Source organism: Corylus avellana, chromosome 3 (genome assembly GCF_965113065.1).
Source record: "Corylus avellana chromosome 3, dhCorAvel1.hap1.2, whole genome shotgun sequence".
Taxonomy (NCBI): Eukaryota; Viridiplantae; Streptophyta; class Magnoliopsida; order Fagales; family Betulaceae; genus Corylus; species Corylus avellana.
In genome coordinates, this window is record NC_142492.1 from 35255216 (window position 1) to 35280637 (window position 25422).

The 25422-nt window shown below is 35.6% G+C and overlaps 3 protein-coding genes across 5 annotated transcripts; 2 read left to right on the forward strand and 1 right to left on the reverse strand.

Moving 5' to 3' along the window:
- The first annotated feature begins 1095 nt into the window (after nucleotides 1–1095).
- On the forward strand, nucleotides 1096–13048 carry LOC132175471 (Galactose oxidase/kelch repeat superfamily protein). The gene is made up of 20 exons (XM_088514828.1): nucleotides 1096–1260; nucleotides 1944–2030; nucleotides 2237–2305; nucleotides 2418–2550; nucleotides 2668–2714; nucleotides 2864–2950; nucleotides 4266–4327; nucleotides 5085–5127; nucleotides 5222–5302; nucleotides 6142–6258; nucleotides 7287–7392; nucleotides 8791–8854; nucleotides 9223–9271; nucleotides 9438–9707; nucleotides 9791–9952; nucleotides 10700–10837; nucleotides 11399–11545; nucleotides 11883–11969; nucleotides 12472–12540; nucleotides 12651–13048. The coding sequence occupies exons 1-20, from the start codon at nucleotides 1129–1131 to the stop codon at nucleotides 12741–12743; spliced, it is 2043 nt and encodes a 680-aa protein (XP_088370954.1). The 5' UTR covers nucleotides 1096–1128; the 3' UTR covers nucleotides 12744–13048.
- Nucleotides 13049–15460: 2412 nt separating this feature from the next.
- On the forward strand, nucleotides 15461–19877 carry LOC132175095 (C2H2-like zinc finger protein). 3 transcript variants are annotated; one of them, XM_059586915.2, is made up of 10 exons: nucleotides 15461–15641; nucleotides 15913–15938; nucleotides 16091–16181; nucleotides 16266–16475; nucleotides 17469–17591; nucleotides 17672–17729; nucleotides 17873–17946; nucleotides 18459–18547; nucleotides 18639–18711; nucleotides 19629–19875. In XM_059586915.2, the coding sequence occupies exons 1-9, from the start codon at nucleotides 15537–15539 to the stop codon at nucleotides 18706–18708; spliced, it is 846 nt and encodes a 281-aa protein (XP_059442898.2). In that variant the 5' UTR covers nucleotides 15461–15536; the 3' UTR covers nucleotides 18709–18711; nucleotides 19629–19875. The 3 variants fall into 3 exon arrangements, with proteins under 3 accessions (XP_059442898.2, XP_059442897.2, XP_059442896.2); XM_059586914.2 differs by having other exon boundaries at nucleotides 15462–15641; nucleotides 19586–19877; XM_059586913.2 differs by lacking the exon at nucleotides 19629–19875 and having other exon boundaries at nucleotides 15463–15641; nucleotides 18639–18978.
- Nucleotides 19878–20508: 631 nt separating this feature from the next.
- On the reverse strand, nucleotides 20509–25334 carry ELO3 (radical SAM domain-containing protein / GCN5-related N-acetyltransferase (GNAT) family protein). Its single transcript, XM_059585135.2, has 9 exons — nucleotides 24771–25334; nucleotides 23711–23780; nucleotides 23426–23598; nucleotides 22718–22892; nucleotides 22199–22365; nucleotides 21764–21983; nucleotides 21569–21673; nucleotides 21038–21190; nucleotides 20509–20766 (listed from the first exon to the last, which is right to left on the reverse strand). Exons 1-9 carry the CDS (start codon nucleotides 25244–25246, stop codon nucleotides 20608–20610), a joined length of 1698 nt encoding a protein of 565 aa, XP_059441118.1. The 5' UTR covers nucleotides 25247–25334; the 3' UTR covers nucleotides 20509–20607.
- Between the last annotated feature and the right edge of the window lie 88 nt (nucleotides 25335–25422).

Here is a 25422-nt window from a genome sequence, read left to right on the forward strand (position 1 = left end):
AAGCTCGTTGCATTGGATCCCAGTTCACCTCTTATTGTAAATAGTTGAATAACTAAGCTGTTTCAATTTTTTTTTTCATTGTTCACTTCAGGCTCAAGAGTAGAAAGAACGTTGTTAGAAAAGTTACCACCCTCCTACATATTATGGGAATTTCGTGTAATGACGATGTTCGGGTCTTATTTGTTCGAACATATGTTCAAGTTAGCAACCTAAAACAGGTGGTGCTTAAGCTGCCTGATACCTATTCAAACATATAGGATCCGAACAACCTTTCACATGAGCTAATCCATAAGTTTAGAGGCATCTCGTGCACATAACTTGTTTCAATAACATGGACTGCTTTCTGGTTGTAATGGCCAAAACTAAGGGCTCATATGGTTTGCAGAATACATCATTGGAATGGTTATTCTATTGACTTGCAGGCCCAAGCCCGCCAACAACAACCCTATTTAGTATTTACTATAGTGTAATCATAGAGGGCTAAGAGCAATCTAGAGCCCAATCCCACCAACAACCCTATTTATTACACCCATGTGGACTTGCAGGCCCACCAATGCAATTAGTAAGCCCAATCCTACTGTGCAAGCAAGCTATCTGGATAATAATGCACAATCATCCCTGGTTTTGCAGGGAGTGGAGATCCATAACATTGTCATGTTAATGTTAATAAAGTGAAATAAAAGTATAATTTTTAATTTTTAATTTTTTTAACAAAAAAGGGATAGCTCTTGACTAAGACCATGGTTAGTGTAGACGAAATCGTGATTTATTATACGAGAATCAAAGTATGAACGAGCGTATTTTTGATAAGGGGTTTAACCTAATTTTTAAATTTAAAAATACATTTATATTAAACTTAATAAGAGAAAATTTGATAAATAAGGGGAGGTCATAGGCCTCCTTGGCCTATATGGCTATATGTATTTCCATAGAATATCATTTTTTTTTTTTTTAAAAAAAAGGAGGTTCGCTTAGGGTAATCTGCTTAGCTCCCTTGACACAAAACGGTTAGTTTGTCCTGCGCCTATTACAAAACGACACACCGTCTAGATCCAACACGGTCATTTATATAGTGTGTCTCACTCACTGCCTCCACCTGGTACCGAGAGCTAGAGCCGCGCTGGTAAGATGGGGAAGAAAACGAAGAAGCCCGGGAAAGGCAAAGAGAAAACACAGAAGAAAACAGCGAAAGCAGATGAAAAGAAAGCTCGCAGAGAGTCCAAGAAGCTCTCTCCCGAGGATGATATCGATGCCATTTTGGTACTCATTCACTATTTGCAATATTACCTAAAGCCTGTTTTTTCATTGAAGTGATTATTAATTGAATATGAGTTAATTCGGCTGAGTTTGTTGCATAAATTAATGGGTCTATTGAGAATGGTCGAATTATGCTTCTAAGGTTTGAACTTCTTTGATTGAAAATTGAAAACCGTATAATACTTGTTTGATTACAGTGTTAGAATTTTTAATAAGATTGGATTATTACTTATAAAAAAAAATTACAGTGTTTAGAGTTTGCGCTATCTTCTGTCTGTTTCACTGGAAAGTCAACATTGGAATTTTTTTTTTTTGGAGAGAAATGGTTTGAGGTGTAAAAGGATGCTTTATTTCTTAGTGGTGAGCCGGAAATTTGTAGTAGGATATCCTCAAGCTCTTGTGCCACATAATCTTTTGAGGTAAATGAAGATTTGGAATTATATTTTGTGGAATCCGAGTTTTGGGTTTTTGTTTTTTTTTTTTTCAGAAACAAATGGAGCTTTTTGTATGTTTAGATGTAATGTGGTTTTTCAGAAAGAGATGTGCTCAAATTAAGTTTAGTTTATGAATTGAACGGAAATGTTTCCTATTGGTGCCAATGTAATATTGGTTGCTTCAAAAAACTATGAAGAAGTGGATGTTTTCTTGAAAGTTTACAATTTTAATGGATGCATTTGATTCTACAGTTGAGTATACAAAAGGAGGAAGCAAAGAAGAAGGAAGTCCATGTTGAGGAGAATGTCCCAGCGCCGTCTCCCCGATCCAACTGTACGGTAATGCTCTTACCTTAACTGTACGGTAATGCTCTTACCTTAGTTATTAGCAATTTTATTGAGCTTGCCCTTCTTTGTCTTTTTTCTTTTGCCCATATGATTAAAATATTTCTTTGATGATCGAAGATGACATGTGGTTTAATGGTTTATGGTGATTACATATAAAAAAAAAATTTCTTTGATGACTGTGCTGACTTATTGTGTAGCTAAACATTAATCCCTTGAAAGAGACGGAACTGATCCTTTATGGGGGTGAATTCTACAATGGTACCAAGGTTAGGTCCTAATATCATCAGTGTGAACAATTTTTTCATTTGAAGAAAAAAGGATGTTTGTGTTCATTTTATTTTTACTCACTAGATTCTGTGTTAACTTGAATTGTTGCAGACATTTGTGTATGGTGATCTTTACCGGTATGATGTGGAAAAACAGGAATGGAAGTTAATTTCAAGCCCTAATAGTCCACCTCCTCGTAGTGCTCATCAGACAGTTGCTTGGAAGAATTATCTCTATATCTTTGGTAAAGCAATAACATATTTGCTTAATAAGCACAAATTTGCGGACACACACAGACATAAGATCACATACATTTAGTTTCTTTTGCATCATGTTTATAGTTACATTCTTTTGTCATTAGGTGGTGAATTTACATCCCCAAATCAAGAGAGGTTCCATCACTACAAGGTGAAACCTATGTCATCTTGCTTCTTTTTTTGTTTTTTTTTTTTCAAGAATACATGGTTCATTATAGTTTAGGTTTTGAACTTTTTTAACTACGTATTAGTCAATTTTGTGCTTAAGGTAACAGCGTTCCCTTTTGATTATTGTCATAGGACTTTTGGATGTTGGACCTGAAGACAAATCAATGGGAACAGCTAAATCTAAAAGGGTGCCCTAGTCCACGCTCAGGTCATCGAATGGTAAGTTCAGGTTGCTTTAGATTGATACACCCTTTACTTAATTAGCTAGGATCCTAACTATACCAATTTCAAGCTATGCAGTCGAATTACAAGGAAATGCATCAATTGAAACTTAATGTATATTAAGAATCGATTTGTAACATTAGTTCACATTATATTACATTTGGGTAAAAAGGTACTGAGACTTGTATAGGATTAAAGCAACATAGAAGCAATAATTGATAACGTCTTAACTTCTAACTTAACTTGATGAACAAACATATCTAAACAAATGGAGCATGCCCAAAAATGATGTTGCTGAAACATGAATGTTTCAAATAAATTTGATGGAAATTGGTTTTGCGGCCAATATTTATGTTTCCATACGGAGTTGATTTTAGTATGACATGGCAACAAAAGTTTCTGTTAGTAGTCCTTAACCGAAAAGAAAAAAAAGGCTTCAGTTAGTATTAGTTTGATACTTTAAAAAGAGAAACAATAGGGAGGAGAAAAGCAGTATGCTCTCAGGATGTGGCTGGATTGAACATACATTATATCAAATAATGCGTTTGTGGTTAAACCCGATTTGATCATATTTGAAAAATGGGCACCTCTTTCTTTCTCTAATCTGGTCCAGTTAAATTAGGAGCACATTTTATTTATATAAGTCCTACATGTATTTGAAAGCTAGAAAAGTGAGCACCATGCTATTCGGTTCTCATCGATGCTATAGTATTAGTTGGCTCTCCAGTCTGTCTTTGTTAAGACATCTGTGCCATGTAGATGCTCATAGAATATGTAAAATGTTCTCGGCAGTTACTGTGCAGCCTCCCTCAAATTGTTGACTAGTTAATGTATTGCAATATTCTTCATATGCTATTGGCACCAACGTCTTTAATGGATTGCTTTTAATTTGCATCTTTTTGTCTACTGCCTAGTTTGCTTTCTTGCTAATTTTATCCTTTGGAACTTATAAAAAAAAAAAAAAAAAAAAAAAAAAAATTTATTCTTTGGAACTTATCAAAAAAAATTTATTCTTTGGAACTTTCAAAATCTCTCTCTCTCCACGGCACACTGACCTCTGCACATGCTGACCAACATATTATGCACACAAGTATTTATCTTTTCCTTTCTTGTTGAATAACATAGTCATAGGCTTTTTAGTTTTATGCCCAATTCTATTTTGAATGCTATCATGTTTCTTACATTATATCATCTTTATGGTGGTTAATGTCCACTCAGGTTTTCACACAATTCCATAAATTATATACTAGTCCCTTTCTTGTCCCATATGGACCTTTTTTCTGTTCAATAATGTTATATGGTTCTGTTACAGGTTTTATACAAGCACAAGATTATTGTTTTCGGTGGCTTCTACGATACTCTTAGAGAAGTGAGGTTGTTGATGGGTCTTTATCAACATTGTTGAAGGTTTCATCATTGTTAACTTATGGATCGGTGTTGATTGTCTGTTTGCTTCAATCTTTAAGGCTCTGTCCCAAAACACCATAGGGACTCTAATGCTAAGTTTATTTTGTCACATATCTGTTTCTGTAAAAAATTTCTAGAGACCGTTAACCTTTGAATGGATTTTGACTTATGTGTACTTCTAGTCTCTTGATAACTGCATTGGGATTATTAACTTCAACTGGGAAGATTTTGGATGTTTTAAATTGATTGAAAGAATTCATTTTTTTTTTCTTTTTTCTTTTTTGGATGAATTAATTAATGTCCCCTTCATAGTACATCTTTTTAATTGAGGATAACTGTCAAAATTTTTTGCCCAAGAGATGCAGGTTTCAAAATTTCTGGCATTTGGAGAAACTTAAGCAAAGTATTTGAATGTTCTCTAACAGATGGAGGCTGAACCAAGAATCAGAATCTTTTTATCTTATCTTATATACTTGTCAGTTGTCATGGAATTGGGACTTTTAATTATGTTGTTATTGTTGATGTTGTTTGCAATACATGTTTTTAAGATGAAAACTATTGAGCTCTTGTCTTCCTGGATGGTTTGCTGTGCTCCATCTAAAAATAGAATAAGTTTCTTTTTAAATGTCTACAACAATAAACATTAATTTGTGTTTATACACTTAATGCCATTTTCTCTCTGCCATATGATCATTAATGCATCTCTTTTAAACAATTTGTGCAGGTATTATAATGATTTGTATATTTTTGACCTGGATCAGTTCAAGGTGAACATTTTTGGCCCCTTTTGTAGTGGGTAGTAATATGCTTATCTATCACGGTTCTGTCCATAAACTGATGCTAGTGCATGTTGTATTGCAGTGGCAAGAAATAAAGCCTAGGCCTGGATCGATGTGGCCAAGTGCTCGCAGTGGTTTTCAGTTTTTTGTGAACCAAGATGAGGTCAGTGATTTAGAAATGCAGTTTATGCTTTTATTTTGCGTTGTAAATCTACCATACTTTGACCAAGATGTATTACCAAGGCTGTGGGCATATAATTATCCATCAGAATGTCGAATTTTGCTGGACTTCAGGAGGAATTTATTTTCTGTACTTTAGGGGTATTTCATAAATTTTGCAAATCTTACACTTCTTTTCATGTCCCAGTATTAATTTGAATTGTATTTTTGAGAAATGATAACAATTCTTCCTTTGTATCAGTAATGGCTTAGTGTTATATTTACTTAGTTATGGTAGGTTCTCTAAAGAAAATTTGAGATTCCGCTTGGAGATGATGTAGGATTGTAGTGATTTATCTACATAAATGGTCATTAATTTGATGCATGCTGTTAAAATTGGTTCTCAATTTTGGACAGAGTCACAAGTATGCTAACCTCCTCTCTTCTCCCCCCAACTCCCCCCAAAAAAGGAAAAGTAGAAAGGAGAAGTTAATTAATATTCTTATTAGTCCTAGTTTCTTGAACATTGCAATGCCTGAAATGTGTAAGCTGCTCTTTGATTATATATGTGTGTGTGTATATATTTATACACAGGTATGTATGTATATATGTGTGTGTGTGTGTATATATATATATATATATATAGTTGGTACATATAGTTGGTTTCCAGACTATTTTTTAAGTTATCGTTCATAATTATATTATAAAAGATATATTGTGTTTATGATTTAATTTATCCTTTTCGATGAATTTGACACTAGTCTTTTTTGCCATCTCTAGACTGAAGTGATTTCACGAGAACAATAAAACCATATATTTTACAGAGCTCCTTTGACATTGCAGATTTTCTTATACGGTGGCTATTCCAAAGAGATTTCATCTGATAAGAACAGTTCTGAGAAAGGAATTGTTCATTCAGACATGTGGTCCCTTGATCCCAGGAATTGGGAATGGAACAAGGTCTGTAATCTCAATGCTTTTTTTTTTTTTTTTAGTTTTTTCAAAGAATATATAGATGTGTGTTGAAATGGAAAGGCAAGCATTGTTTTGTGATGATAATAGACACAATTGTGTAGGAGTCACTTGCACTTCATCATCTTGTCTATGAAAACCACAAGATGATCTTTGTAATTTTCTGACAAAATCATCTTTTATACGTAAATCATATATTGACTGTTTCATCGAGCACTGAGAAAGGATCATGAGTGCAATGGGTCTTTAGCCGCTCTCCTCCCCCCCTTCTCATTACAAAGGGTGGGCGGTCAGGCATACTCCTGTAAGGAGTGTGAGTTGTATTTTCCTTTAAAAATAAATTACTTATTCCTCTAGACTGATGCCTGTTGTACCTAGAATTGCAACATTCTACTATTTACCTTTTCTTTTATGGACATTAAATTACAGTCTGCATCTTTTTAGTTTCTGTAATTCTATAGGCAGATTTACTTGACAAGATTGAATTAGTGATCATCTACACCCTTCTTCATTGGCTCCTTGGCATACGAGTTGTACATATGTAACTCTCTTTATGACCATGCTTTTCCATTCTGTTTTCTTTCATATTAATACATAATTATTTTTCCATTATTTCTTTGCTTTGTTTCTTAAAATATGATATATGTAGAGAATCCTTGATTTTATTGCATTAACTGTAGCTGCGCCATGATTGTAGGTTAATTATTCAGTGTAATTGCCTTTACAATTTCACACCATCTTAAGGATGTCTGAAGCCGTTGTCTGAAACTTCTGAAACGAGAGCAATCCTTTCAGTACAATAATCATATTATGACATTTGCAGACTCTTATGTTCTTATTTTAGTTATGTTTTAATATTTTATAAAAATAAATGACTTATGCAATATGAGCAAACAACTTCTGTACTGTTTTACCTTTTCATGAAGTTTCACCCATCTTTCATGTTTCAGGTTCTCATTTGGTGAGATTGTAGCTAATGTGTCTTATTGTTACTAATATAATTTCCTTTATAACAGGTAAAGAAAAGTGGGATGCCTCCTGGGCCTCGTGCTGGGTTTTCCATGTGTGTTCATAAGAGGCGGGCTTTGCTATTTGGGGGTGTGGTGGATATGGAAGTTGATGGTTAGTTGTTTCTGCTCTGTTTTACTGTGTTTCTATCAGTTTTTTTTTTCGTCCTTTTTTTATTTTATTTATTTTTATTTTAAATTTTTTTATCTTTACAGGAATGTAACACCTTTTGTTCAATTCTTCGCACTTGCTTTCTATATCAAATCTGTGCTTGTGTGGCATGCATTCTTTTGCAGATACCATATGAAACTAACCCCTAAGAAATTTGAACTGCAAACCACCCTCAACCTCTGCCTTACATATTTTCAATCCTTAATTATAAAATGGTCACTCCTGGACTTGGTTATCACCCATCAAAGTGGATTCTTTTTTGGTGGATTTATAGTTTTGTTACTCATAAGAATATTATAATCTATTTCATTTGAGTCCCCTACTCTGTGGGCTTGAACTTGTGACCTCTAACCCGCTGTCTCTTTGGAACCCATCTGTCTGCTGTTGAATGATTCTTTGAATGTAAAAGGAACAAATTAGTGACGGAAATGCTTGTGAGATGGTAGGGTAGCCCCAAATGGGGGCAAGATGGGAGAAAGTTAAGTGCATTTTTGTATTTTGCTATGTTTCGTGAAGACCAATATATGCATTTGTGAAAAGTGAAATTGTATGGTTCAAGGTACTAATCATGACTGGAAAAAAGGAGACAAGAGTTAAGGTGTTAAGTAAAACTTGTTTGTCCATGGTTTATTGAGTGGTGTTATATGTGTAAACACTGTGGAGAGTCCATTGACCATCTACTCCTACATTGTGAGGTGGCAAATGAGGTATGGAATGTTTTCTTTCAACTCTTTGGAGTGAGTTGGGCTATGCCGCGAAAGGTGAGTGAAATCTTGGAAAGTTGGAGGGGTCAATTGGGTAATAGGTCTGCTTTGTGTATGTGGAGGCTCGTCCCACTATGTGTGATGTGGTGTTTATGGCGAGAACAGAATGTACGCAGCTTTGAGGATAATGAGAGTGGCATGATTGAGTTGAGGAAGTTGCCGCTACATGCTTTGTTCTCTTGGAACGGGACTTGGTCGAACTCGAATGAGTCCATCTTTTCTGATTTCTTAGACCTCTGTAAATCTTTTTCTAATCAATAGGGGTTTCCCTATATACCTCTTGTATATATGGGTTGCGCCCCTCTGTATGTTTTGATAAAATACTTATTACTTATCAAAAAAAAAAAAATATTGCACTAGGTTGAAACAGAATTGTGAAATACAAGTGTTGTCATTGAGCTCAAATGATTATGTTAGGGCTTTGTTGAGTTGAATTGGTGGCTTTTTCTGTTTGATGAACTCAATTTTGTTCACTACTTTACATTAGATTCATGCTTCTTATAATGTCAAGTCTCTGACTTCATGATTGTCCTTTCCTTTTTCGGTGTGTGCTTATTTTTTTCCCCAAAATTTGCAGGTGATGTAATAATGAGCTTGTTCCTGAATGAACTTTATGGCTTCCAGTTAGACAACAATCGCTGGTAAGTTCTACTTGAGATTATTTCTATAAACGATTGAGATTATTCAAACCGTGGTCAAAGCCCCTTAAGCTGACATATTCTATGGCTATTATTTGGCACTTTCAGTTCAGTTAAATCTTGGCTATCTGTAAATATTTGTGATATGTAGGCCTATTATGTTTTCTTTGAAAAGTAATACGTTTATATTTTTAATCCATAGCAATGTCATAGTATTGTTTTTCCTGTCTAACCTGTATCTTGCTTTCTTTCTTTCTCTAATCATTCTTCAATAATGAATGACTTGTGATTTTGCGTACTGGCAATGAATCCTTTAGATGAGAATGTGATCTAGTTTGTGCCACTTAAAAATATTAATTTTCTGTATATAGGTACCCACTGGAGCTACGGAAGGAGAAGTCAACAAAAGATAAAATTAAGGTATAGTCATAAATGAGTATATTTAATGAGGATATATACCAGCTAATTGTCTCACAATTTGTTTTCTCATTGAAAATTCTATTTACATTTTTTGTGTATATGATATGGAAGTCATTCATTTAAGATTGTTTTAATAGAGGCTACATTTTGCATTGGTGTTTTGCAGTTAAAAGGGAGTTCTGGTCAGAAAGATACTGATGTGGATCTTGATGATAAGACAAATCCAATTGAACAAGAGGAGTGTGCAGCAAATGGTGAAGATGTGAATTCAGAGTACCATGAAGAAGGAGATGACATGGAAAGCAACGTTGATGAGATATCTCAGCATATGGAAACAACCGTGACTGTCAGTAATGGAGGGATGGCAGCCAAATCTGGTGGAAAGTCTCATGAATCTAGTGCTAAATTGGATATGCAAAATTCTGTTTTGCCAGAGGTTTGTCATGCTGGATTGAGATTTTTTCATGTGCAGTTAGATTTGTCCAGCAATTGGATTATTAACCTAGTGCAAATTTTTAGATAGTGAAACCCTGTGGGCGCATTAACTCCTGCATGGTTGTTGGAAGAGATACATTATACATATATGGGGGCATGATGGAGGTTAAAGATCAAGAAATTTCGCTTGATGATTTGCATTCCCTTAATCTCAGCAAACTAGATGAGTGGAAGTGCATCATACCGGTTTGTTCCGCTTCCCTCTCTACTTATAAATGCTTATTGCTATCTTCTGTGGTTTTGAGATGGCAGAGTAGTACCGTGATGTACTCTACTCTTAAATGTTGTATGGAGTTATGTTTGAGCCCCATGTAAAATGACACCTTTGGCAAAGATTGCTTAGCTTAATTTTTTTAATAGAAAAATTATATGCCGAGTGGGTATCTTTTTCTTTTTTTTTTTTTCTTTTTTTTTCCACAGTATTTTTTGAAAGACATAATCTCTTGTCTTTATAGGTTTACCTTATGAAAGCATAAAAAGGAGAAATAAATTTGTAAATCCAGTTTGTTATTGTTTGAAACTGGTCTTTTCTATCCTGAACCAATTCTTATGGTTACAAGGCTAGATATTAAAATCAATTTAGAAATTTATTGGTTGCCTTTTTACTATGAGATTTCACGTCAAAGCTGATGTTGTGGCTAAGTTATCAGAAAAATGCTACACACACTCTCAAGCGTGTTGGTGAAAATTACTATTGGATCCAAAATTTAATGGTGATTTTCACTGCCATGTTAAGGAGTGTGCATAACATTTCTCTAATTGTCATTGTCATATTAAATTACACCATTACCAAATTGTTTTCTTAAATATTATGTCTTTGCATATCCAACTCAGTTGATACTGAGAAACAATGTGAAAATAATCCTACCGGTGATCATTGCTTTGTTAAAGTTTGTCTGTTTAGCCTGACTACTGTTTATGTTGCTGATACAGGCATCGGAATCTGAATGGGTAGAAGCCTCAGAGGAGGAAGATGAGGATGAAGATGAAGATGATACTGAGGACGAATGCAATAGCGGTAGCAACAGTGAGGAGACTACCGATGATGATGATGATGATAATGATATGGAGGTGCATCTTCTTGTTTTCCTTGTTCAGCAAAAATTAATTGTGTTGGTTTTTAGGAGTTAGGTGCCCTCCCTCTTCTACGTGTTAACAGCAAACCCTAAACATTCCCCCTCCCATTGCATGAAATTTTGATCTTTGAAATCTTGTCTCCTGTTTTCTCTTCTTCTTCCTACTCTAATTTTGAGTATGCGTAATTTCATACTGACTACATTTATCATCATAGATCCCTTTACTTTTTTTTCCCCTTGGATATGAAGAGCTTAGTATTTCAGTTTCTAGTGGGAAATTAATGCTTTTCAAAAAGTGTCGCCGATATCAACTAAGTCATACAATATTTTGATATTATTGATTTTATCAGAATCGTGAGTACTTGATTTCTTTATGTACCATAAAATCATATTCAAATATGCGATCTTTTAAACCCTCATGAGCGTGGGTAAGCTGCTGATATTCGGCATAAAGCGGATGTTTCGGTTTCTACTTTTTTTAAAAAAATATATTGGATAAAACTCAAGAAAGTCTGCCGCTTATTTGAATTTTGGCTTCACTCTTCTGTGCTTGTAGGCTAGGAGTGATGGGGATCTTCAAATGGAGGATGCTGTTGCCTTGATCAAAGGCAAGGGAAAGAGTCTAAGAAGAAAGGAAAAACGGGCCAGGATAGAGCAGATCAGAGCCAGTCTAGGCCTTTCGGATTCGCAAAGAACCCCAGTGGTACTTTTACATACGTGGCTGTGTATTGATCTAAATATATTATTTTTAGACTGTGGTACCTTTACCATTACCATGACACTATGTCATCATCATCACCATGACTATAATTCTTTTAACTACTATGATACTCTAATTTCTCCATTCTTAAATATACTCATTCAAACAATGGAAACTTAAATGGTGGGATTGAAGTTCCCATCAGTTTAAATCCTGTCATTGCAAAATTCTATTTTCTTTTTTCATATTCTTCATCCCAATACAACCTTAGACTTCGAATATATTCTTTGCTTCATCCCATAATTTTGCTAACTGTTAGCTTCTCATCTTTTATCTGAAGCCTGGAGAATCCTTGAAGGATTTCTATAAACGTACAAATATGTACTGGCAAATGGCAGCTCATGAACATACTCAACACACTGGGAAGGTCTGTTCTTTTCCTTGTAAATCCATTTATGAACGGTTCTATTTTCTTCTTGTAATTAACTACATGTTCTGTCCTAATGCTTTTTGTTCTTATTCGGTTGGTTAATTAAGAAATCTGGAAAGGGTTTTTTTGGCTCATTTAAAACAACTTACTCATTAAAGGGTTTTGTCCTAGTTCCAACTTGAAAAGTAAAACATAAAAAAAATACTAATATTTGGGTTTCAGTTATTTCTAATGCTGCAAGGCAAACCCAAGTCTTGTCCACTTACAATTGGGATGAAACAAGCTCCATTAAGTACCTTCTGGAAGTGATTGACTTGAACGGGTGTATTTTTGGTGGCTTTGTGTAGATGGGGAAATACAGACCCTTCAGTCTAGATTGATCTCAAACCTATGTAATCCCAATTTTATTGAGTCCCCAAGTAAAGCATAGAGCATTGAAAATGAATGTACCGGTGAGTGTCTTCATGTATGTGTGACATAAAATTGTCGTGGCTTACAGGAGCTCCGTAAGGATGGTTTTGATCTTGCCGAAGCTCGATACCGGGAACTCAAACCAATTCTTGATGAGGTAAACTTTTTGGTTTGCATCTCAAGGTTCATATAGGGCTTCTACCTGGGAATAAAAGCATCCAAATTTACATTATATTTTATGTTCTTTTCTTTGTGCACATAATGCAGCTGGCCATATTAGAGGCAGAACAGAAGGCTGAAGAGGAAGAAGGGCCTGAAACTAGTTCAAGGAAGAGAGGCAAGAAGAAGAATAAGCATTAAACATCAACAGTTCCAACTCAGTACATGACTATATGCCCTGAAGTGTGATATGTTTGTCTGTTTTAGTTGTAAAATTAGTATTTGTTCATCCCCTTGATGTGCCCACACGTGCACGAAGACGTGCCTTTGCACGTATGCATGTGTGCGAGCTCTCTCTTTTAAATTTAGTCATGTCATCTATTAAATTTTGTTTTTTAATTGATTGAGTAAAGTTTTGTTTTTTAATTGATTGGGTAAAATTTTGTTCTGATATTAGTGAATTTCCTGAAGCTGGATTATAAGATAATGTTCTATTTTGGTCTCAATTTGAAGTGTTGGGATTTCAAAGTCTAAGCTTGCAATGAATGGTAGAAGACAAACTCATTTAATTAATCGTGTCAAACTTTTTAATTATGCTCTTATCCATTTAATTAATCGTGTCAATCCTAGTAATTTTGCTCTTATCCATGACTCATCTTATCAATGGCTCATCTAATTGAAGTCGAATGAAGATGTATTTAATTGTTGCTCTCAAAAGTTAAGGATGAATTTATAAAAGTTACAGTCTTACCAAAGGCTAAAAAACCCTGAAATTGGATTTTCATACGGGATGATTGACCCTTAGGGTTTCTAGACCTCCATTATTGATCTTGAGGGGAACCTCCATGCCATAAACTAGCTCGGAGGTCCTTTCGGGTCTAAAAACTTGTCTGACCAAGCCTAACTTAATTTCAACTAACCATAGAGTCCAAATTACTGTCTCTTAACTAAGGTTAGGATTGAGGTGTTACAAAATGACACTCATCCACACATGCTAAGTTTATATAATTATTGAAATTTTAAGAAAAAAAAATGAGCATGTGTAAGGTGGAACCATATTTTAATAAACTATTTGGCATAAGAGAAAGATAGAAGCATGAAACCTGGCTAGGATATAGTGCATCACATAGATGTTATGGTTGCGTGATGGTGTGACTATCACTACGTTTGTTCATGTTGAGTGCATCTAGTAGTTTATTTGTTGGTCATAGTGCATCTGTAGCCACGGGTATTTTCAAATACTTGGAGGTTAGATCGTACAACATGTCATAAGTAACAAGTTAAAAGAAATACTTTTACTCGATTACAAATTATGATTTATGTCAAGTTTGATGAAAAAAAGTTGATTTATGAAATCTTTTTATGAACTTGTGTTTTTATTAATAAGAGATTAAGGAAACCATTTTGAGTTTAGCAAGAAAATTTTATGTTATATATTATTTCACCTGAACTTCTAACTTAAATCATGCTAATGAAATGTAAGAAAATAGTCAAAGAGGGAAGAAGGTGGCGAAGAAACTTGAAGAAATTACAAATTTTTTTCTGCATCTTTGGGATAGCGGGTACCACAGTTATCTCAAAAACTCGAAGCTTTTAGGAAAAATTATGATTTAATAAGACCAAATCTTTGGTTATCAAGTCCTTAGTATCCTTGTAGAGGGCTTGAGAGAAGATGCTCAGCTTAATTCATGGTGTACAGAAAATGATGGGAGGAGGCTTTCCCCTATGATCAGATCATGTGGCTGTGAATGATTTTCTCAAATTCAATTGAGGAAGAAGTAGACAGCAGCAGCACAGCAAACCAGAAACCCATGAAAGAGCACAAAAGCAAAAGAGACAGGATATAACACCAGAAAACTTACAAGCAAAAGAAGCAACAACATTACAAATATGCATACCAATTAAGAGCCCAAACACCAGCAAACAAAATGCATTCTTCTGTGATGAGTTACCAAGCTTTGACCCAAAAAGAATAGCCAGCTTTCTCTAATTCCTTGCACTTTCTTTCTAGGGTTTGCCTTCCTTCCAACTAAACTATTATATTCTAGGTTGTTTAAGGTTGGTTGCCATCTCATCAACTGTCAAACTTAACCATAATAAAGTGCGCCAGAGAAAAAACTTTGGTCATTTGTTATTGTTGGAATATTAATTTTATCATTTTTAAACTTTTGAGATAAATGATAATTTAATATGCTATCATAGTAAATGTTACGAGTTCGAATCTTGAGTTCCTTCCATTTTCACCCACGTACACTTGTTAAAAAGAGAATTTAAGTTGCAAGGAGACGTATTAGAATATTTATTTAAATGTCTATTTTTTCTTATTATCTTAGGTTTTTTAATTAAATGATTTTAATAGTTATTAACTACAACACTGCAATTCACGGCTAAGCACTACTCTATTAATCTGATATTTGTTCTTAGAGTATGATTCTTACGTGCGTAAATTTTATCGAATCCAATTTGAAGGAAAATTTTGTCCTTGTAAGTATGGATCGAGATACCAATAATTTTGTTATTCAGATTGTTAGCAATTTGAGAAGTTAATGTGATAGAACTCTTATAAAGCCTACTTGCCCGAGCAAGTTTTGGATGGCTTACCTACTATATATGTAAGTGAGTTGACTTTGGTAATTTAAATTTTCAAAATTATGTGTCGTCATTATCTCTGGGATTCCCACTTACCTACGCCAAATAAGTTTTCTTTTTTTTGATATAAAAAGAAAAGGAAAAAAAGATAAGTATTCTTTTAAATAAGACAATAAAATAATATTTGACTACCCAATTTGACACTTCCCTGTTTTTGCTGGTATTACAACATTCTCGATGGGTGCAGGAATATCCCTATCCTTCGCTGGAGTGTAAAACCCCAAGCATCCAAACACACCCATATGAACTTCCAAGAAACCAAAACCAAATTCCCTCGAAAGCTTTTTTCTTTCCCAGGAAACATTTGAAGAAAGCCCACAAACTCTGATCAATCTTGGGAGAGAGATGAAGGAAGTTACAGCAATCGCTTCAATTCTTCTCTTGGTATCTCTTTTCCATCATGAAATATCCCATGCTTCTTCAGCTTCACCTCTTACAGGGCGAAACCAGGTACTCTGACAAAGCTCAAACACATAGATATAGAAGTTAATCTACAAGGAATTGAACTACTCTAGTGAACAAAAAAAAGGGATTTTGGTTTGTTGGGTAGCTTCAATTTCATATTTTGAATAATGGGTTTCATTGTGATTTTGGTAAGTGAACGCAATAGCTGTTGTGTAATGGATTTGGTACTTGATTTATGGTGTTAAAAAAACATAAGATATATAGAATGACTGTTCTAGAGAGATATAAATTTTATATTTATTATTTTGTGGTGCAGGGTTTTGAAGGATCTGCAGCTACAAGGTAATACTGCTTTCTTAGTCAGATTAGTCACATAACTTAGCATTTGGGTTCATTATCATTGTGGGATTTCAGTATTGAATTTGAGTAAGATAGCTGTCTACTTGAATGCTTAATCAAGTAGGATCATGAAAGCGTTATGTTTTCTATGTTAGAACTCTTAAGCAAGAGCAAGAACAAGAGCAAGCTCATGAGGTACATTGTTCTAGAGAAAGGAGTAAGGCAGCTTGGGAAGTAATCGAGGAGGTATGCTTTTCTTAGTGTTACTAGACTGTATCCTGTGAAATTGTGGATTTGGATAACATCCATGACTTTGCACACGTTGTGTAGTATTTGATGCCGTTTGTGGAACGAGAAGACTATAAGATTTCAAGTAGGTGTAGACTTCATCCTGACAATGATCTGTTCAGGGATCAGGAGCAGCACAAGATTCACCTGGATGTAAACGAATGGCGGTGTGGATACTGTAAGAAAAGCTTCCGTGCTGAAAAATTTCTTGATCAGCATTTTGACAACAGACACTACAATCTACTGAATGTTGTATGTGGACCTGGGTTCCTTGTCTTTATATGTTTTGGAGCATTAATTTGCTAATAACAAGTTGCAATATTCAAATTTCCGCCATGTGAAGAATGTTACGTTCGAATTGTCATTTCTCTATGACATACTGCCCTGGTTCTAATCTAATTTTAAATAAATGGAGGATTCATTGGCCATTGTAAATCATAAATTTTCATGTTGAGTTGACCATGCCCTTTACTTTTATCTACTAATTTATGTTTTTCTCTTCCTTATTATCTCTATGATTTAGCATTATATTTATTTTGAAATAAAATTCGAAGAAAAGCACTACAGATTTAGCTTTACTTGGATAAACCTATTTATTTCATTGGTTATAGAATTATTATTTTTTTAATTCTTTGAAAAAGTTATGGTACAACTCCCTATAACTTATAAGGTTTATTTTCATGATATAGACTACATAATGCTGGTAGTTCATAATATCTGGTTGAGTTTGCATGGCTCGTGCTCAACTTTAAATTTACTTATATGAGGTGATTTGTTTGAAATATCATGATTTATTATTTAAATCAATAAGTTTTTTTAAATGTATTTCATGCCTAGTACTGCACTAAAGATTGAATTTCTAATATTTTTTTCACAGGATATTGTTCTATAAAGTGTGTACCATAGCATCATGAAATATTTTCTATCTCAAGCAAAAAATAGAAATAAACCTAAATGTAAAAACATTTTGTATGAAGGGTATGTGCTTATTATTCTACAATGGTGGAAATTGCACATTGCATTTGTAGTTGCTTTTGATTCTGTAAGATTGCCTCCAGTTCACGTCAAACTAGCCAGATGAAACTTTCATGCCTTTTAGATTTCAAGATGTGATAATGAATTCATGAATTCTGTTCTCAAGAAATTGTCTAATAACTAATTTTTTCATTTAATATTTAAAAATTATGGTATTTTCATTATAAAAAATTGTATTAACATTACGAAACAAACTTTTAATGAATGCAGAGTCGCAGCAAGTGCTTGGCTGATTTATGTGGAGCATTGCATTGTGACATCATGATGAATACCAAGTCACCCAAAACCAAGTGCAATCCTGCTGCTGCTGCAAGAAATCGTCACTTATGTGAGGTTGTTTATGGGAGATATAATTGCTTGCATTCATAATTTTATTATATTTTGCTTCTTATATTTATTAATATTCCATGCAGAGTCTTGCAGATAGTTGTTTTCCTGTTAACCACGGTCCCTCAGCTGGCATTCTTCATGGTATTCTTTTGTATTTTCAAGAAGACAATCTGTCTTGTTTCTGTAACTTTTATGTTTATTGACGTTACTATTATAATTTTCCTTTTCTTAAAGGCCATTTCTTCTTACTAATATCTTTTGTTGACATTCTGATATGCTGGTAGATTTTTTTTTGCGCCAATTTTGTGATGCTCACACCTGCTCAGGAAAACGAAAACCTTTTTCTAAGGGAGGCAAGGTAAGGCTTTCATTCTCTTACTGCAGTAGTTTGGATTTTAGGGTAGAGCTCTGTTTGTGCTTAATCATTTATGTTAGTCAAACTTGTCAAAAAAATTTATGTTGGTCAATATTATTACAGAACATGGGAGTTTCCATTTTCCTGCTCGCATAGATGCTTTGCCAGTAGCTTTTCTGTCATGCCTTCCAGAAAGCTCATGGAGAAAAGATTTTACTTGCTTAAGTCATGATGCTTTTCTGGATGGCTTGTTCTTTCAAGCAGTCTAAAGTAGTCTTTAAGGTCATATTATTCATCAAAAAAAAAAGGTTTATTCATAAAAAGGACTTTTTTCTGTGCTAGAAGGTTCACAATTTCAGGCAATAGATTTCTCTCTCTCTCTCTCTCTTAGACGTGCACACACACAAATCCATACATTAGAAAGACAATCTAGGCATCCTTTGGAATATTGAATGTTATTTTTTAAAATATTTTCTTCATATTTGATGCCACTATCCCATTTTTCATCTATGCAGAAGCAAACAAGTGTATTCTACCTGGCTATTTCAATACTGACTTTGATGCTGCTCCCTATTTTTTATCTACTTGTTTATTTGCACCAAAGGTACTCATTTTCAGCCTTTTCAATTTGCTATTTGAGAAGCCTACGCAATGATTTTTTAATAATTTTTTTTTTTTTTTTTTGTATTTTGCAGTGAAATGAGGAAGAAAACGCAAGAGCTTAAGCGCATCCCAAAAGTTGGAGGGAAAACAAAACCCTCGTAGCTGGTAACCTATTCCCACACCTCATATAAAATGAGAAACTTCATGAATAGATTGCTGAGGTTGACAAAATGTAGTATATCCTTGGATTTTTAAGTCAAGCTTCAAGGTAATGACCTTGGGGATCATAACAGTGTTACTTTAGTTTTCAGTTGTTGGTATAATGGTTCAAAGAGTCACCAGAAAGGTTAATGAAAATTTCAATTAAAAGGTGACATTTTTGTAGCATTTGAATTAAAAAAATAAAAAATAAAAAATAGATATTAATGAGGATAGATTGTGTACAAATCTGTTGAGAATATCAGGAAATTATTGTTGTACCTTAATGTTGGTATATCTTTGTAATTCTCTATAATTTGCGGTGGTGTTTCACCCTAATAAACATTATAGCCGTCTAACAACCTTTATTAAAGCATAAATTTGCTCCGGTTTTTAACTTTTTTTAGAAAGTGTTTTCTGGTTTTTGTTTGAAAATGTGTTCTGATATGACATAAAGATGAAAGTAGTTTTGAATGTTTTATGCTTTGGGCTGTTTGTTAATGTTTTTGTTTTGAAAACATAAAACAAATGTTAACTATCAAAGCCAGAACTTGTTTCAATGTATAGTGATATCATGCTTCCCGTAAGAGCATTATGACAATGTAGTGGCTGCTATTGAAAACATGGGCTGCTTTGAACGACTAGGGTGAGTTCATGAGTTATGGTTTCTGACCGAGTGCCCTATCCTTTAGGGCAACTTGGGTGCCAATTTATTAAAGCCAGAGCACTCAATATGCATATTTTCCTCCGAATGAGTTGATTGTGTTGCCTAATACATAGTTTCGTTTATCTATAGCAGTAGATGTTGCATGGGTTCATCTTTATTGTTCTATTGTGGCAGATTAGGCTGTTGCAATCATCAAGTAATTAAGGTGAACATGCAGGATAATCGCGAGATGTATTGTATGTTTCAACTCTCTCGCCCGATAGATTTCTTTGTAAGTCTGTATCTTGTCACGAAAAGCATACGGAACGGCAGGACTGACATTGGATATGTTTGAAGGAACCTGGAAGCCAACCTTGCTAGGGTTCCATTAGCTGGTGTAAACTTTTCTTTCCCCAATAAGGATCCAATTGTTGATGGAACAGCAAAGATATATGAGATTTTTAGTTTTATCCTTTTTTTTTTTTTTCCCTTTCTATACTGGTTTGGAACTTTTTTCCAATGAACCCCTTTATTGGTGCTTGTTATGCCTTAAAGCGGAGGATCTCGATTCCGATTGTACTCCTCCATTTGATAGGGATGGGTTCCTCTACAATCCTCTGCCCCAAAAACAAAGGTTAGGATAATTGTAGAGCAGAGGGGGCTCTTTGTCTGAGTAGGGGCCAGCCTGAGCAACAAAGCAAGCCTGCCATTCGGAGCTATGAGATTTCTTCATCTCTGGCCATTTTTGACTTTTCCAGCCGACTTTGCCAAGGATAGGACAGAAATAGACTCCTTAGACTCCTTCAGAGCTACTGACTTCGGCAGAAAGAAAACGTGAAATCATGGTTTCCAACTTTCCCATGCATGAAAAATGCTACATATCCCAAATTTTATTCCCAAATAATGTATCACTATCTCATGATATTTATTATTTTATAAAGTATGTCACCAACTCATGAAATTGTAACACATCATTTGAAAAGAAAATTTGAGATGTTTAGCATTTTCCTTACTCTTAAGTTGGCGTGGTCATTTCCCTTTTCCCTAATAAAAAAAAAATGTTGGCATGGTTACCGACCGTGGTCACTTTCAGAATATTGAAAGATAAATGACAGCATTGAGGGAGACTTGAGTATTGCCAAAAAAAATTCCTTAAATTAATACTTATTTCCAACCATATGTGTACAAAACTGTGTTATATCACAGGCTAGAACTGGTCAGGCAAGACATTTCACCATGTAAGGCCCTTCAAGCTCATACCCCAATTTCCGGTAGTAATGGCGGGTTCCTACGCCTGAAATGACGGCTATTTTTGTTGATCTATGCTCCCTGCGTGCAATCTGCTCTGCCTCCTCCATCAAAAGTGTACCATATCCCTGTGGGGATCACAATGGGAATGAAAATTCGGAGACCAGAAAAATTGAAAAAAAAAATATCAAGTTTAGGCACTGCACCAAGGCAAGGCAAATATAGCATACAAATTTGTCCATGTTCGAAGATTTTGAAGCATTAAATTTTATTGGCATCAAGCCAAGGTTGTAAACTAAACAGTTACTTTACATGAGCCATTTTCATTGCCAATAAATTCAACTAAATGGTCTTATTTAAATTAGTAATAATTAATGAACAAGCTTTACTATATATTACCTGGTGTTGTAACTTGTCAGCATCCCGCCCATGAACTGGAACAGCAGTACCATAAACATGGAGTTCACGGATAATAGAACATTTCCCCATGAGTTCTGGGCAAGTGGTGTTCCTGCCACATTTTCGCAACCGCAGCAACCCAACAAGAATATCCTGGTGTCCAAACAGACAGTGAAAAATAAAGTTAAGTCCAACTAAAAGAATGAAAACAAGGGAACAATATATCTCTGCAAGCACAAGCTGCTTCAACAAGATCATATTAAGTAGCAACTGTTATGGGAAGCTCAATTTATCTAGATTTGACTAACGTAAATGACAGAAATGTGTCAAATTCACTTATAGCTGCCAATGCAAAGAAGAAATAAATCATTCTAGACAGCACCACAATCACTAAGAAGTTTAAATTCATATCCTGGCAACTAGTCGTATTTGCATGTGACGAGCATAGAATGGTATTCATATTAGTATTCAATAAGGGAAATGTTTTGCATACATCCAACCTGAGCAAAAAGAGAGGGACATTCCAAATACCTGGCGTGTATCTTCGTATGAGAGAAATGTTTCCCAACCTTCATTTGCCATATAATCACGACGAACAAGTTCAACTTCTTCTGGCTTTATCTTGTGGTGAATATCCTAAATTCATCACACGTTTTACAATTATTTGAAGTTTTTGCAGTTTATAGCACATAACAATTATGTATAAGCATGGTTTTGTCCATTTACCTGGATTCCAGCTTCTCGAGTTCGAACATCACGGCATTTCAAACCCAAGTCTTCCATCCTAGCTAACGCTAGCTCCCGAAGATTTCCTTTCTCAACCCCAGAGGTAACCAGAGGCATGGGGATATCCCGCTGAACTCTATAAACACGTGTCCATGGGGGTACCATGGCTAGGATCCTCGCTACAATGTCCACAAGTTGCTCGGGAGGATAATTTCTATACCTGCAATTGGAGTTCTATAAGTAGAATTTCCCAACGTACACCAAGCACAACACAACTAAAAGTTTATGCAACAGGAATCTTTCTATTTAAGTATTTGAGTTGAGGTATGGATTTTACATTCCCATATCCATATGGCCTGTATCTAAATCATCCCACCCAAAAAAGAAGGGTCTGGGGGGGAGAAAATCCAATACGTAATAATGACAACGTCATACCTGCCAGTTTTCCAAAGCTCATAAAGACCGGTTCCACGAATCACAAGCGTAGGATAAATTTTAAGCCCATCAGCTCTGAATAAGGGGCTCTCAAAGAACTCCCGGAAACTTTCCATGTCTCTCTCAACACCCACATTTGGAAGGTCAGGCATCATGTGTGCAACAACCTACAAAAAGGTATGAAAGTTACAAGGGAGAAAAAATCATGAAAAGAAAGGCTGGTTACTCTGAAAATGTATGATTAACTTGGTATCTTATTCTATAAGGTTCCAATTGAAGCAAGTAAAACAATTTTCAAGAGAAAGAGATGATATGAAATTGGCTCCATACAGCAGCAAGAATGGTGACAAATATAATGGTGACAAATATGCCTCCTGGAGCACTAGATAAAAAAATGATAAATATTTTTCACATTGTATCGAGAAAGAGAATAACATTTTTTTCTGAAAATATGTCCAAGAAGAAAAATTCCAGCTGCTGAAAATATAGCATCTGAACATAAGATCATTTATAGCACACCTTGAAACCAGCGTCTTTTGCCAAGCAAAAACAATCAGCCACGGCAGCTACAGTATGTCCCCTATTTGTGTCACGAGCGACATCCTCATATGTGCTTTGGACTCCAATCTCCAAGCGCGTACAACCATATAAAAGCATTTGCCGCAAGTGAGGTCCAAGGCAATAATCTGGCCTCCTGATAGATTTAACAGGTGCGGAAGACAATCATTTACTTTCATCAAGGAAATTAGACATTCCAAGCTTCTTTGAAATAAAATCAAATTTTTTGTTGTTATGATTACTATGATACATGAGCATTCCCACACTCGTAAAATAAAAATCTGAACAAGAATATGCAAACTAATTTCTCAAACATCTTTAGTATGTCTGACAACTGTCTTTCCTATTCTGTTTTACCATGCATGCATACTTATCAAGAGGTATATCTCTAATGAACACCAAACCCGCCTTAATGGAAAGAAAGACTACTCATCATACCTAGTTCTTTTTATTTTTTATTTTATTTATTTATTTATTTTAGTTTTATTTCAATAAATACTCATCCTCATTGTATCCAGTTGCCAGGGAGAACAACTAATACAATTATATATTTTCAATTAAGAAAATCAGTTGGGAGTGAATGAAAAGTTGAACATGAGTAAAACGTTTTCAGCATTGGAGCAATGAAACCATGTATTTGCATGCCAAAAATCTCATATTGTAACTTACGTTTCAATGGTCATGCCAATACACTTTGTGGCACCATGCTCAGAGTATGCAACTGCCTCTTCAACATTGGCGGAAGTGTGTCCTGATAAAGCATCATGTAGATTGCGTATAAAGTAATCGCGGTAATCTGCTGGCAGTGACATGAACGTGCCGCCCATCAAGATGAATTCAACCTGAAAGCATATAGCAATTATAAATAAGAAGATCAAAGTATGCTTACGAATTATCATTGCCTTTGACCTATTAAACATGAACACGTAAATTTAAAACTAGTACAGGCCAAACCTTATCTACACTGTGACCCAATCGCTTTAGCTGATCTATTCTGCTCCTAGCCTGGACATATGGGTTGTATCTGGAACCACAACCACAAAGGTTGCAAGGAGAACTCAATAATTATTCCAAGATGTATTAACTCCCAAACATAATAAACAAGAATATCACAAAGTACTAAACAACGTCAACTGCAAATACATGTTAACCATAACTGAATTTTGATTCAGCCTAACTCTAACCGGATTTCCCGCCAGCGTGTTCCAGAACCTCAGCTGTTACAACAAAATTCGGGTCGTTGACTGTTACTTTTCCAATATTCCCATTGAGCGTACCTCATAATAGTTTCTATTTAAGGTTTTGCATATCGTATAGTGTTTCTACAAGTCACTAGCAACAATAAACCATATGCATGCGTAAAGCCATCAATTTGGCAGTTACACACCTTCATATACTCGTAACAAATCCAATACTGGTACTGCAGATTCAAAAACCATTGGGTGCATGTGTACCTTAGTACTCAAGAAATCTAATACAAGCATTGCTTACAATCATATCTTTATACTTTGTGTCTTATGTGGTGTATTTGGAATGAAAGGAATGCTAGATGCTTTGAAAACTCCACTAGGACTATAGAGGAATTGACTCATTTTTTCCTCTTTACTTTGTATTCGTGGACGGCCGCTTGGCTAGCTCCTATAGGAATTAGCTTCTCTGATTTTCTTGTTCATTTTTCTCCCTCTTAGGCGCTCTCTTGTATACTTCCCGTGTATATGGGTTGCGCCCCTCTGCGCTCTTTTATATCATATTTACTTATAAAAAAAAAAATATCTTTATACTATCCAGCGAAAATTCAATGCTCAACTTTCTTACTAAATTAGTTTTTTCCCATTACTCAACATTTTACTCGGAAACTACTACTCAATAATCCGAAATTTCCCTTCAAAAAGTGCTACTTTCAACAATATATCCACACAAAACACAAACAATACCCAACAAAACCCTTAAAAGTTCCAATATTTCCAAATTAAACAAAAACCCCAAAACAAAGAAAAGCAAAATGAAACCCTACCTTGCCCTAATCGCACGCATACTAGTGGGCTCGTAGCCAGTGTACGACTGAGTACTGTACTCGAAGTCGGAGTCCGGCCCGCCGGGGCAGTACACGCAGATGTTCCCGGTGGTGGCAATGTGGGGGCACCGATGGGGCTTCGACATGACTGCCACGACGGCGATTCCCGAGGCGGTCCGGACCGGCTTGGCCCGGAGCTTGGGGAGCAGGGACTCGCGGTCCGAGTCGGGCAGCGCGGCGATCATCTCCACGAGCTTCGGGGCGCGCGAGAGGCCATACTTGCGGCACGCGGAGGACTTGAGCGCATTGAGGTCCACGTTCTGGCCCTTGCGCGAGAGGTCCACCATGGAGTTCACGATCTCGGCAATGGCCCGGACCCGTGCCTCCTCTTCGGTCAGCCCGTGGGCTTCGAATCCGCCCCGACCCGGTCGGGGCTGCTTTCTGGTGAGCTCGACGGCTACCGCCGCGGTCGCCATAGCTCTCGAGGGACACAGAAAGGGTAGAAAGAAAAGCACGAAGATACGAAGCCCGGCGCTGAGACAATGACGATTGAGGCTTACGCGAAACTGGGAGCAGTAAACGCACCGTTTCTTTAGAAGTTTTCACATATAGACTTATCTGATTTTATTGCGGCGAAAAGAGTCGTCCGTAG

Excerpts from the sequence above, each read along its gene's own strand:
- ELO3 (XM_059585135.2), bottom strand. The coding sequence starts at position 25,246 with ATGGCGACCGCGGCGGTAGCCGTCGAGCTCACCAGAAAGCAGCCCCGA. Across the intron at positions 22,893-23,425 it reads ATTGGCATGACCATTGAAAC|GAGGCCAGATTATTGCCTTG; the intron begins GTAAGTTACAAT and ends TAAATCTATCAG. Across the intron at positions 22,366-22,717 it reads CAAAAGACGCTGGTTTCAAG|GTTGTTGCACACATGATGCC; the intron begins GTGTGCTATAAA and ends ACCTTTTTGTAG.
- LOC132175471 (XM_088514828.1), top strand. The coding sequence starts at position 1,129 with ATGGGGAAGAAAACGAAGAAGCCCGGGAAAGGCAAAGAGAAAACACAG. Across the intron at positions 2,715-2,863 it reads AGAGGTTCCATCACTACAAG|GACTTTTGGATGTTGGACCT; the intron begins GTGAAACCTATG and ends TTATTGTCATAG. Across the intron at positions 9,953-10,699 it reads AGTGGAAGTGCATCATACCG|GCATCGGAATCTGAATGGGT; the intron begins GTTTGTTCCGCT and ends TTGCTGATACAG.
- LOC132175095 (XM_059586915.2), top strand. The coding sequence starts at position 15,537 with ATGAAGGAAGTTACAGCAATCGCTTCAATTCTTCTCTTGGTATCTCTT. Across the intron at positions 17,592-17,671 it reads GAAATCGTCACTTATGTGAG|AGTCTTGCAGATAGTTGTTT; the intron begins GTTGTTTATGGG and ends TATTCCATGCAG. Across the intron at positions 17,947-18,458 it reads CTTTTTCTAAGGGAGGCAAG|AAGCAAACAAGTGTATTCTA; the intron begins GTAAGGCTTTCA and ends TCATCTATGCAG.